Genomic DNA, 13,116 nt, shown 5'->3' on the forward strand with positions numbered 1-13,116 from the left:
TTTGGGGAATTTGGGGCCTTAGAAATGTCCTTTGAACTTTTCAGGAAATTTAAGGAAATTTATTCTGATGTTTGAATGTTTCTGTTATCTTCTGGGATTTTGGGGAAATTATATTTGACTTTTTTTAGGCCTGTCAAAATTAACGAATTAATGCAGATTAATCCATCATCATGATTAATCTGATTAAAAATTTTCATCGTTTGACAGCACCACTTTCTTTTTTTTAAGTGACAAAATTTTAAGAGAAATCTGCTTGAAATTATTATTCAGAATTTACATGGAATTTTTGGTGCAAATTTTACAGTAATGTTTTGGCTTTATGCCAATATTTTATTGAAAGATTTGAGGACTATTTAAAAGAAAATTGGGGGCTCATCTATAAAAACTTCAAAGATAAGTTTAAGAATATTCACAGATATTCCAAGTATTCTATTTGGAGTTTAGGAAGGAAAATCTCAAAGAATTTCCTGTTCAGTGAGAAGGCTGATGTTTTAACTCTTTAGGCCCTTCTGATGCTAAATAAGAGAAAGAAACTAAAAATACATTCAAATGTGAAAGCATGGGTCTGTGGAGGATATTAAAGTTAAAGAAGGTTCACTCTGTTAGGCTGTATTATTGTTACTGTGTGTTACCACTGAGCCACCCCAAAGCCTGTATTAACATGGACATAGTCCCATGGTTTCTGTGGAGGAGTTTAGAAGCTTACTGATGGCGGTCACCATGTAGAAAAGTACAGACTCAAACTAAATTTTGGCCAACTTTAAAACAAAGAGAAAGACACGAGGGAGGCCCTCAGCTTCCTGAGTGCAAAGTGCTTATTGTTTAGCACATAAGCCAAGCCTCTGAATTTATGCAAATTAGTAAACATTTCTTAGTCCATATATGATCAAAATGAGTAAGTTATCCAAAATATCAACCCCATACAGTTTGCACTGAAAAGACAAACAATTGATGCTGATTTGGTCTTTGCACCAGGCCTGTAAACATGTTTATTTCTGCTGTAAAGTTGAACATTTTAACATGGAGCTCTATGGGGATTGATTCACTTTAGGAGATAGCCTCTAGTGGACAAATAGGGAACTACAATCAATGCTTGATTTACCTCCCTGACAGCTGGGGTCTCTGTGCCTTACTGCCTTAGGACTGTTGCACCCTTAAAAAAGTCTGTATATGTAATCACATATCAACCACTGCTAAAATAAAACAGAATATAAGAAATGGCAGGCGAACATCTAAGACTTACCGTTTGATTCTTCACCAAAAGTAGAAGAGATCAGGACGAAAAGGCCTGCAGAGGAGAGGAGGGATGGCATCATAATGATATCAAATACACAGATTTAACAAAGCATTATGGGTGTTTACATGAGCCTGGGTACAAAATGGCGAAAAATAAGCCACAAACAAGGAGGCCAGCACTTCCTCTTTAACAGCCTTTCTCCCTAATGTTTTAATAAACATGTTTTTAAATATTTAGACATTAACTCTAGAAGGGAACTAGTTAGACTGGAAAGAAAACTGGGGGTTAGACTGGCTTTTATTTAAAAAGCAGGGATGTAATGTTTATAAACTTCAAAGGATGACATCATCTTCAAAGACAAAAAACTGTAACTTTTCTAAACTTTAAAGAATAACATCATCTTCAAAGACAAAAACTAAAATTTTTATAAACTCCAAAGGATGACATCATCTTCAAAGGCAAAAAAGAGAAAATTTTATAAACTTCAAAGGATGACATCATCTTCAAAGGCAAAAAACTGAAAATTTTATAAACTTCAAAGGATGACATCATCTTCAAAGGCAAAAAAACTGTAACTTTTCTAAACTTTAAAGAATGACATCATCTTCAAAGACAAAAACTAAAATTTTTATAAACTCCAAAGGATGACATCATCTTCAAAGGCAAAAAACTGAAAATTTTATAAACTTCAAAGGATGACATCATCTTCAAAGGCAAAAAACTGAAAATTTTATAAACTTCAAAGGATGACATCATCTTCAAAGGCAAAAAACTGAAAATTTTGTAAACTTCAAAGGATGACATCATCTTCCAAGGCAAAAAAACTAAAACTTTTATAAACTTTAAAGGATGACATCATCTTCAAAGACCAAAAACTGAAACTTTTATAAACTTTAACAGATGACATCATCTTCAAAGGCAGAAAATTTAAACTTCTATAATCTTCAAAGGATGACATCATCTTCAAAGACATAAAAAAGAAAATTTTATAAACTTCAAAGGATGACATCATCTTCAAAGGCAAAAAAACTAAAACTTTTATAAACTTCAAAGGATGACATCATCTTCAAAGGCAAAAAAACTAAAACTTTGATAAACTTCAAAGGATGACATCCTTTTCAAAGGCAGAAAAAAAATGAAACTTACAACCTTTAAAGGATGACATCATCTTCAAAGGCAAAAAAACTAAAACTTTTATAAACTCCAAAGGATGACATCATCTTCAAAGACAAAAAAAAGAAAATTTTATAAACTTCAAAGGATGACATCATCTTCAAAGGCAAAAAAACTAAAACTTTGATAAACTTCAAAGGATGACATCCTTTTCAAAGGCAGAAAAAAAATGAAACTTACAACCTTCAAAGGATGACACCATCTTCAGAAGAGAATAGAATAGAATAGAATATTAAAGAATAGAATAAAACAGAATTGAGTAGAGTAGAATAGAATAGAACAAAATAGAGTAGAATAGAATAGAATAGTATAGAATTGTAAAGAATAGAATAAAATAGAATTGAGTAGTTGAGAGAAGAATAGAATAGAATAAAATAGAGTAGAACAGAACAGAATAGACAAGAGTAGAGTAGAGTAGAGTAGAACAGAACAGAACAGAACAGAAGAGAACAGAATAGAAAAGAATAAAATAGAATAAAATCGAATAGAATAGAATAGAATAGAATAGCATAGAATAGAGCAGTTTACCTGTTAGAGACAGGAGTTGATAAAGCTGAGTCATTTCTGCACCTAAAACACAAAAACATGTTCAGTCAGTAAATCATTCATATGTAAAAAACAGCTGGTAAGACATCATTACACCTATTTATGGCCATGATAACACTGTAATTCAGAGAGACATTAAAACCAGGTTAATCCAGTCAGACAGCTAAAAACATGATTGTTAACAAAATAAATGACAGTCAATGACTGATCCTGTAAAATACTGTAGAACAGACTAGAACAATGATGCCCCTCTTCCTGTTCTCCATACAGGCAGATGAGAGCGTGGAACCACAGGAGGGAAGTTTCACCACCTGCCTCCAGCATCTCATCCTGGATCCCGCTGGAGTCTGCAGCATCCTTCTGGAGATCACGACTGAGCAGATCTGCCCGACAGTAGCCAGACCATCATTCCTAGTATCTGACTATCAGGACCGTGCCATCAGGCACCTTTACTGCAGAGACGATGTAGCCGCCCTGAGCCTCTGTTTGGCCCTGTAAGCCGGTTTGACTCATGCCCAGGTGGCACACATAGGCCATGGACCCTGCCATCAAGTCTGGTCCTGAGACTTGCCTCAATGATATCAACATTTCCTCTTAAAGGGGACCCAGAGAGAACTTTGTAGAGCTTTCACACTTGGAGAGCACCAAAGATGGTACTATGTCAAATCCTGGCCAATGCTGAGGACCCTAGAGGGGACTTTATCATCCCCCACAGGGCATCTATGAGGGTTTTTTTTTTTTCAGACATTAGGGCATCAGGGGGGAATTTATTTATTTTGTCTTTCCCAGTAGCTCCATGACAGACTAAGCTACGAAAGCTTGTTCTAAACATGAATATGAAGTCAAAATTTGGTCTTGCTAAATAAATTCAAATGAATCAGAAAACTTCCATCCAAATATTCACATTAAAAACTGCTGTTCTGGCACAGAAGGGAGGAGTTTACATTACCAAAGAAAACATAAAATAAAAGCAAATAAATCTATTAATTGGTGGATATCTGGCTATGAATGGGCCAGAAAGAGAGCATCTGATAAACCCCCATAAAACAAGTCTCTAACCAGGTCTGCCCATAGACCTGGACCCTGAACAGCCCAGTAGATGGGTCCGCATCTGATGTGTTTCAAACCCACTGAAAACCTGCTGGCTGGAGAGACTTAAACAAGATTAAATGGACAAAAATGCCACCATAGATGTGACTGTGAGCCAATTACTCAAGCAAGTAATCCAATTAGTTTACAGCAGGCAGTAAAGGATTTAAAAGGTGGGAGATGAATAAACCCAGAGGACTAATTCAGCATTTATTCATCTATCCATACAGCAGTCAGCACACACACCAATGAAAACCATCAGGAAACAAAACTGAAACCAGTCCAGAGGACAATCGACCAACAAGCCAGTCTGAAGACCAGTTCATTCAGACAAATTCAGAATAAACTGCACAAAACAGCTCATAAAGACCAGAAACCAACAAGAACAATCAGTGACAGCCAGTACAACCAGTCTACAACCAGTCTACAACCAGTCTACAACCAGTCTACAACCAGTCACTGCCAGTACAACCAGTCTACAACCAGTCTACAACCAGTCTACAACCAGTCACTGCCAGTACAACCAGTCTACAACCAGTCTACAACCAGTCTACAACCAGTCACTGCCAGTACAACCAGTCTACAACCAGTCACTGCCAGAACAACCAGTCTACAACCAGTCTACAACCAGTGACAGCCAGTACAACCAGTCTACAACCAGTCTACAACCAGTCTACAACCAGTCTACAACCAGTCACTGCCAGTACAACCAGTCTACAACCAGTCACTGCCAGTACAACCAGTCTACAACCAGTCTACAACCAGCCACAGCCAGTACAACCAGTCTACAACCAGTCTACAACCAGTCACTGCCAGTACAACCAGTCTACAACCAGTGACAGCCAGTACAACCAGTCTACAACCAGTCTACAACCAGTCACTGCCAGAACAACCAGTCTACAACCAGTCTACAACCAGTCTACAACCAGTCACTGCCAGTACAACCAGTCTACAACCCGTCTACAACCAGTCTACAACCAGTCTACAACCAGTCACTGCCAGTACAACCAGTCTACAACCAGTCACTGCCAGTACAACCAGTCTACAACCAGTCTACAACCAGTCTACAACCAGTCACTGCCAGTACAACCAGTCTACAACCCGTCTACAACCAGTCTACAACCAGTCTACAACCAGTCACTGCCAGAACAACCAGTCTACAACCAGTCTACAACCAGTGACAGCCAGTACAACCAGTCTACAACCAGTCTACAACCAGTCTACAACCAGTCTACAACCAGTCTACAACCAGTGACAGCCAGTACAACCAGTCTACAACCAGTCACTGCCAGTACAACCAGTCTACAACCAGTCTACAACCAGCCACAGCCAGTACAACCAGTCTACAACCAGTCTACAACCAGTCACTGCCAGTACAACCAGTCTACAACCAGTGACAGCCAGTACAACCAGTCTACAACCAGTCTACAACCAGTCTACAACCAGTCACTGCCAGTACAACCAGTCTACAACCAGTCACTGCCAGTACAACCAGTCTACAACCAGTCTACAACCAGCCACAGCCAGTACAACCAGTCTACAACCAGTCTACAACCAGTCACTGCCAGTACAACCAGTCTACAACCAGTGACAGCCAGTACAACCAGTCTACAACCAGTCTACAACCAGTCACTGCCAGAACAACCAGTCTACAACCAGTCTACAACCAGTCTACAACCAGTCACTGCCAGTACAACCAGTCTACAACCCGTCTACAACCAGTCTACAACCAGTCTACAACCAGTCACTGCCAGTACAACCAGTCTACAACCAGTCACTGCCAGTACAACCAGTCTACAACCAGTCTACAACCAGTCTACAACCAGTCACTGCCAGTACAACCAGTCTACAACCCGTCTACAACCAGTCTACAACCAGTCTACAACCAGTCACTGCCAGAACAACCAGTCTACAACCAGTCTACAACCAGTGACAGCCAGTACAACCAGTCTACAACCAGTCTACAACCAGTCTACAACCAGTCTACAACCAGTGACAGCCAGTACAACCAGTCTACAACCAGTCACTGCCAGTACAACCAGTCTACAACCAGTCTACAACCAGCCACAGCCAGTACAACCAGTCTACAACCAGTCTACAACCAGTCACTGCCAGTACAACCAGTCTACAACCAGTGACAGCCAGTACAACCAGTCTACAACCAGCCACAGCCAGTACAACCAGTCTACAACCAGTCTACAACCAGTGACAGCCAGTACAACCAGTCTACAACCAGTCACTGCCAGTACAACCAGTCTACAACCAGTCTACAACCAGCCACAGCCAGTACAACCAGTCTACAACCAGTCTACAACCAGTCACTGCCAGTACAACCAGTCTACAACCAGTGACAGCCAGTACAACCAGTCTACAACCAGCCACAGCCAGTACAACCAGTCTACAACCAGTCTACAACCAGTGACAGCCAGTACAACCAGTCTACAACCAGTCTACAACCAGTGACAGCCAGTACAACCAGTCTACAACCAGTCTACAACCAGTCTACAACCAGTCTACAACCAGTGACAGCCAGTACAACCAGTCTACAACCAGTCACTGCCAGTACAACCAGTCTACAACCAGTCTACAACCAGCCACAGCCAGTACAACCAGTCTACAACCAGTCTACAACCAGTCACTGCCAGTACAACCAGTCTACAACCAGTGACAGCCAGTACAACCAGTCTACAACCAGCCACAGCCAGTACAACCAGTCTACAACCAGTCTACAACCAGTGACAGCCAGTACAACCAGTCTACAACCAGTCACTGCCAGTACAACCAGTCTACAACCAGTCACTGCCAGAACAACCAGTCTACAACCAGTGTCGGGACCCCATTTGGGGTAGCGAGACACCAATAGGAGGTCCCCAGATGCTTTAAAAAAAAAACTAAGAATATTTTTTAAATTACTTTGTTGCCACTTTACACCAATTTTACCAAATTTTAGCACGTTTTTGCCACTTAAAATCTATTTGTGTCAATCTTACACCCTGTCCACCATCCTTTTTCCTGTTTTTGTCACTTCTAAACCACTTTCTGCCTATTGCTGCCTCATTGTTGCCCTATTAACCCTTTTTTGCCCATGTTAACCACAGCTATCTCATTTTTGCCAGTTTATATCAATTTGTCCATCCATTTTTTTGCCAATCTAATCCAGTTTGGGTTATTTTTTGCCACTTTTATCTTATTTTTGCCACTTTTAACCAAATTTTGTTCTTAAAAAAAATCCAATTTCAACACCTTTCCCACCTTTTTCCACCATTGTGAACAAATTTTCAGCAGTTTCTCACCTATTTTAAATATTTTTTTTAACAAAAGTTATTTTCATTTTAATACGGCTATTTACCACACAAATGAATGGAAAGAGGTATTTTTCCTTTGATAAGAGTGGTTTATTATAGGTCAAATATAAAATGTTATTTTCACAGCTTCACTTCACAACGGTCCATGATTTTGCTGATCTCCATGGGCCCCCGCTTTGGCTGGGTCCCAGAAACCTACCCTCTTATCCCTCCTTATGGGCGGCCTCTGGGGTCCTGGGACTCTGGCACCTATATTTTAGGGGTCACGGGCAGAAAAGGTTGAGAACCACTGCAGTAGAAGACCTTTGGGATGTGGTGGAACAGGAGACTCACATCGTGGGCGTGCAGCTGATAAATCTGCAGCAACATGATGATATTATGTCGATACGGACCAAAAGCTCTGAGGAGTGTCTCCAACACCTTGTTGAAACTATGCCACAGAGAATCAAGGCAGTTCTGAAGGCTAAAGGGGGTCCAACCTGGCCCCAGCAAGGTGTACCTAATAAAGTGGTCGGTGAGTGTCTATAAACCAAGTTTAAATGTCTTATTTTGTTACTTTATTATTCCATTGTTCTGTCCATTTGTTAAAGGCTCAGCCAGTAAGTCAACCACTGATCATTTCTGACAGCAAGTTTAAGAAATCAGCAAACTCAGTCAGGAGCTGATCCAAATAAAAGGTCTGGAAATAAAGAAGAAGCTAATCATTACCCCCATTAGAGCTAGTTTAACCAGTACAGACACAAAAGTGGACCAGTCAACCAGGTTATAAACAGCAAGTTAGTCTGTTGGCTGCTTTCTCAGATATAAGCAGGTCTACGCTCCAGATAGTTAACCATGCATGTTTACCTGTAGGTTTAAAACGTCTGACTCAGTCAGCGGAAAACGCTTCAGTATGTGACACAGCCAACACGCCAAATGTTTAGTATTAGAGAGAGAAATAATGCAATTATCATCAAAAAGAATAGTCTACAAATAAATCCTACCTTCTTCATTTTTGTGCTTTTTTCTTATTAGTGGGGATGCTGAGCATCCACACTATTGATATTTGTGTCGGCCATGTTGTTTATTCTTCTTCTTCCGCGCCCACTATCTCCTCCTTCATACCTTGTCATGTTGACACCGTTTAAACTTTAAAAAAATTCAGTTTCTTCGTCATTCAACTGCTATGACTTTTCTTATTTCTAACTTTTATATATTTTAAATATGCCTATTTTCATGCTATTTTCAGCTATTTCTATGCTTTTCTCATTCACTGAATGCAATTTTCAGCTACTTTTATGCCAAAATAAGCTATTTATTTAAGTATTTATGCTATTTTCAGCTTTTTATAGGCTCCTTTCAGTTATTTTTAGGCTATTTTTAGCTTTTTATAGGCTACTTTCAGCTATTTTTATCCTTTTTTGAGCTATTGAATTCCATTTTCAGCTACTTGTATGCCATTCTATGCTATTTTATGCTATTTTTATGCTAATTTATGCTATTTTTGTACTTTTGGCTATTTTCAGCAGTTCTTTCACAGTTCAGCTCTCAGCATTCCCATGCAATTTCAGCTTGCCATTTTGATCTAGTTAAATATAAGAATGACAAAAACTCTTCAATACAATAATTCATATCTAATTTGCAATACGAGTCAAAATCATCAGAATCAGACACTTTAAAGAATTGTTCAGCCCTTGTTTAGGAATCAAAGAAAGTTAAGGTATAATCGCATATCAACTCACAATTGCAATATAGGGGGAAAAAATCGACCTTACATTATTTTCCATCACTCAGCCCTAATATGAACTGTTAATTTAGTTTAGTAGTCTGCACCTCAACCAATCAGTGGGTCAGAAAGGCATATTCTCACTGAAACGATGAAAGAGTAAACGCTTTGGTAAACCAGTTATTCTGATCAGTGATGATGTACACTGATGGTTTGTTGGTTAGTTATTTGGTGTTTTGATCCATTAGAAAATCAGCTGGTAAATCACGTTTACAACACTTAGTGAAGTTTGTAGATGTGAAACTACCAAAAGATGAAATATAAGTGAAAGAAGAAGCAGTAAATAAACAATTCAAAGTCAATTATTACTATAAATCATGTATATTAATTAGATAAATAAGATATAAGCCTTTTATATGGGTGGGATAGTTAATATGGAAACCAGTCCTCTTTCTGAATGTCTGGAGCTCTTTAGACAGCAGTCATCTAAAATAAGACGCTCTAATAACATTACCCTGCTTTTAGAGTCCTGTTGAATATTTCAGAACCATAGAGTCTTAGCTGAATGCTGATCGTTGCTGAGGTAGAGTATGCAACCATCATCCTGTGCAGGAGCACAGCAGCAAGAACACGAGGCATGCATCTCAATCAGTGCATTTAAGGGAAATTAAAGAAAGACGATATGCAGTTAGCACTGGCATGATTGGGCAGGAAAAGAGGTGAAAAAAAGAAAAGCAGCAAGAATGGAGAAAGTGATGACAAGCGTCTCCTAGACCAGGGGTTCTCAACCTTTTCAGCCCGCGACCCCCAAAATGAAGGTGCCAGACACCAGGGACCCCCACTGGACCTGAAGATGGTTGAACACAGCCGGGAACATCCTAGAAAAGTCATGTGCAAACAGGACTGCCCATAAGGGGGATAGAGAGGAGAGCTTTCTGGGGCCCAAATAAACTGGGGGACCAGGGAGGCCAGCAAAATCATGGTCCATTGTAAATGAAGCTGTGATATCCATATTTTCAACCTGAATAATAACCACTCTAATCAAATTAACCATTTTTTAAATTCTATTGTGCCATAGTAAGCAGCCTTCTTCAAAATGTGAATCCCTTTGCTTTAAAACAGAATTAAAATAGGTTGAAAATGGCAAAAACAGGTGGGAAAGGTGATGAAATGGGATTTTGAAACTAGCAAAAATGAGTTAGAAGTGACAAAAATAAGCATAAAATGGCAAAAAAAATGGGTTAAAGGGGCAAAGCAGGCAAAAAAATTAGTAGAGGGGGATTAAAAAGTGGCTGATGTGAGTTTAAAGTGGCAAAAATGAGTTAACTGAGGCAAAAACATAGGCAGCAATGGGTCAAACTGCCAAAAAATGGCCATAATAACCAGTGAAATGTGGCTAAAATGGGCACAAATGGGCAAAAAGGTGGTATAAAGTGGCTAATAAAAGCAATAATGGGTCACCAGAGGCAACAATATGCAGAAAGTGGCAACATTTGGTTTAAAAGTGGTAAAAACAGGCAGAAAAAAGTGGTGGAAAGGGTTTAAAATGGACAAAAACAGGTTTTTGTTGGTAAAAATGAATAAAAATGAGTTGGAAAAAAATGATAAAAAAGGCAACAATTGCAAAATTGATGTCAACTGGCAAATGTGTAATCTTAAAAATATTATGGGTTTGTTTTTTAGGCATCTGGACCCCCAATGGGGTCCCGACCCCAAGTTTGAGAACCGCTGTCCTAGACAATGTTTGTCAGAGGCCCAGCTGGTTCTGTTGGCAGGTCTGCTTTTCAGTATGTCCTCTAAGATCCATAACATGTTCCTTTTTCTGTGGTTATTCATGTTATAATCTCTGATCGACCGATAAGGCAGGTCTGGATCCAAACAGGAAGTCAGCTAACCTCAGTTAGAGAAAAATACAGAGGGACACAAAAACTGGTTTCAATGCAAAATAGTGGAAGTTTAACACGGGAGATTAATCTCGATTAACTACAGAAGTTCTGAGATTTATTGCAGCTAAAACTGTAAGTATGTGACAGCCGTAGTTAAAGGAGTTTAAACTTTAAGAGTCAGCAGGTGTGTCCAAGAACCAACAGGTCGCCTGGTTGGTCAGAAGAGTAGAAAAGAAAGACGTGACCCTCGTGTAAAACAAGTGAAAAAGCCAGTAAACAGCATGGAAACCAGTCAGGTTTAACTGGTAAATTAGTTCAACCAATCACAGTTCAATCAGCTGATTGATAAGACAGCAGTGAACAGTGAACCTCTCGCTGGTCGGTCAGTAAAGTTTTCATCCACGTATAAGAGGCTGAATAAATCTGTTAGACAACAAAATACTGCAGTCGTCTGCAAAAGGAGGAAAGAAAACTCCATCTACTGAGTTTTCTTTGGCAGTAATTCCACTATTACTCAGAAAAGACCAAACTTAAGCAGTACAGCATTAATCTAAACCACTGAGAGAATGAGGATGTGCTGGAGCAGACAGAGTCCTCTTACTGTTCGTGGTCCTGCAGCTCCGTCTGTCACTAAAAACGCTCCGGTTATTCCCTGGAAGCAGCAGCAGGGAGCTGAGGATGCTGAGCTGGTGTCGATCGCCCAGAGAGAGAGAGGCAGCCCTTAAATAAGCTCACACACACTCACACACACACACACACACACCTTGGATTCGTGACATCAGAGGAGGGAGGAGGGGCTTTCCCAGCAGGTCAACTATAGAGAAAGAGAGAGAGAGAGAGAGAGAGAGAGAGAGAGAGAGAGAGAGAGTTTCTAAAACTCTGCTGATCAGTCTGAAGTCTAATCAGTTATCATCCTGAGAAAAACCCCTCTTCCTCTCTCTACCCCACCAAAATAAAACATGGACAGGAAAACTGTCAGCATGTAATCAGAGCAGAAATTAAACTTTAACCTCAGGTTGTTTCAGAGGCATCATTCAAACTCTGTTTGCAGGTTTCAGAGGTCCTGTGGCCGAATTGTTAAAAAAGACGTGCTAAAGTGCCCTCCTGGTTAGCAAAATACACTAAACTGCCCCCTTGGCTGGTTAAAACATGATAACACTGCCCACTTGGGTGGTAAAAAGGCGTGCTTAAGTGACCTCCTCATTGGCAAAACCCACTAAACTCCAGAAGACCATTAGCACCAAGAAATACTATGAAACATTACTGTTGCAATGACTTTTATGTCGGGCCCTTTTCTGATCTATATTGAGCCAGAACTATACCTCACAGAACCAGTTTGGATTATCTGGTGCTAATATGGTGTTAAAATGCACTAGAATACAGGAAATGGCGTCTGCTTCATTGAAAATGTTCTGAAACATGTCTAAAGTGCCCTCCAAAACAAACCAATCTTAGCGCCCTCTTCAGTGGCGAGAGAGCGCGCTGTATGTGCCCTTTTTTTTCTTTTCGCCCCTGCCCTTGAAAAAGTCTGTGCACGCCACTGCCATAGGGGGACACCGGAGAAAAACACCTGAACACAAAGCATGTAGATATGAGCTGACTGGACATCTGTGTCATGTAGTTCCCCTGTCACTGAATCTGGACGTTTTGTTGTCAGCTGTCATGATGTCAGAGTCAGCCTCGGGGATTAACATCTCTGATGCTGGTACAAAAACCAAAGAAGAAAGAAAAACATCACTTCCTGAAAAGGATGCACAAAAGTGAACCTTATTTACAGCAAAAAAAAAACATTCACATATCTCAGGGCCCACGCTCGACTACGGATCAATCGCGCACTGGACCGCCTCTGCAGGTGGACTTGCTTGCAGTGCCAAAGTCTGGATCAGACCGCCCGAATGAAGCAGACTTTGGGGTCAGGTGTACTTGGATCCTGGTCTGTCTTTGGGGCTCATCCTGCTGAGGTAATCCAGGGTGAAGCGCTCTCATAAAGAAATATCAGTGTTGGAGTCTGCAGCATAAACACTGTTTGGCAAAGGCAGTCTGCTTCACCACGAACTGTCTTCCATTCATCCAGGCATACATTGATAATCTGATAACAGTGATCAATAAATGTCTCTGACTGATGACGACTAGAATACATGTAAAATCTGGTAAAAAGCATTCAGCTGGCTCTAG

The 13,116-nt window shown here is 40.1% G+C and overlaps 1 protein-coding gene across 1 annotated transcript in view; it reads right to left on the bottom strand.

Moving 5' to 3' along the window:
- Nucleotides 1-11,617, bottom strand: part of coch (coagulation factor C homolog, cochlin (Limulus polyphemus)) — a 34,546-nt gene extending 22,929 nt beyond the window's left edge. Inside the window, exons 1-3 of the mRNA XM_041812887.1 lie at nucleotides 11,543-11,617; nucleotides 2,939-2,980; nucleotides 1,244-1,288 (exon numbers count right to left, since the gene is read on the bottom strand). Coding sequence (XP_041668821.1) covers nucleotides 1,244-1,288; nucleotides 2,939-2,972 — 79 coding nt within the window. The 5' untranslated portion in view covers nucleotides 2,973-2,980; nucleotides 11,543-11,617. The remainder of the gene's footprint in view (nucleotides 1-1,243; nucleotides 1,289-2,938; nucleotides 2,981-11,542) is intronic.
- Between the last annotated feature and the right edge of the window lie 1,499 nt (nucleotides 11,618-13,116).

The sequence above is a fragment of the Cheilinus undulatus genome, linkage group 18 (genome assembly GCF_018320785.1).
Source record: "Cheilinus undulatus linkage group 18, ASM1832078v1, whole genome shotgun sequence".
In the NCBI taxonomy this organism is placed as follows: Eukaryota; Metazoa; Chordata; class Actinopteri; order Labriformes; family Labridae; genus Cheilinus; species Cheilinus undulatus.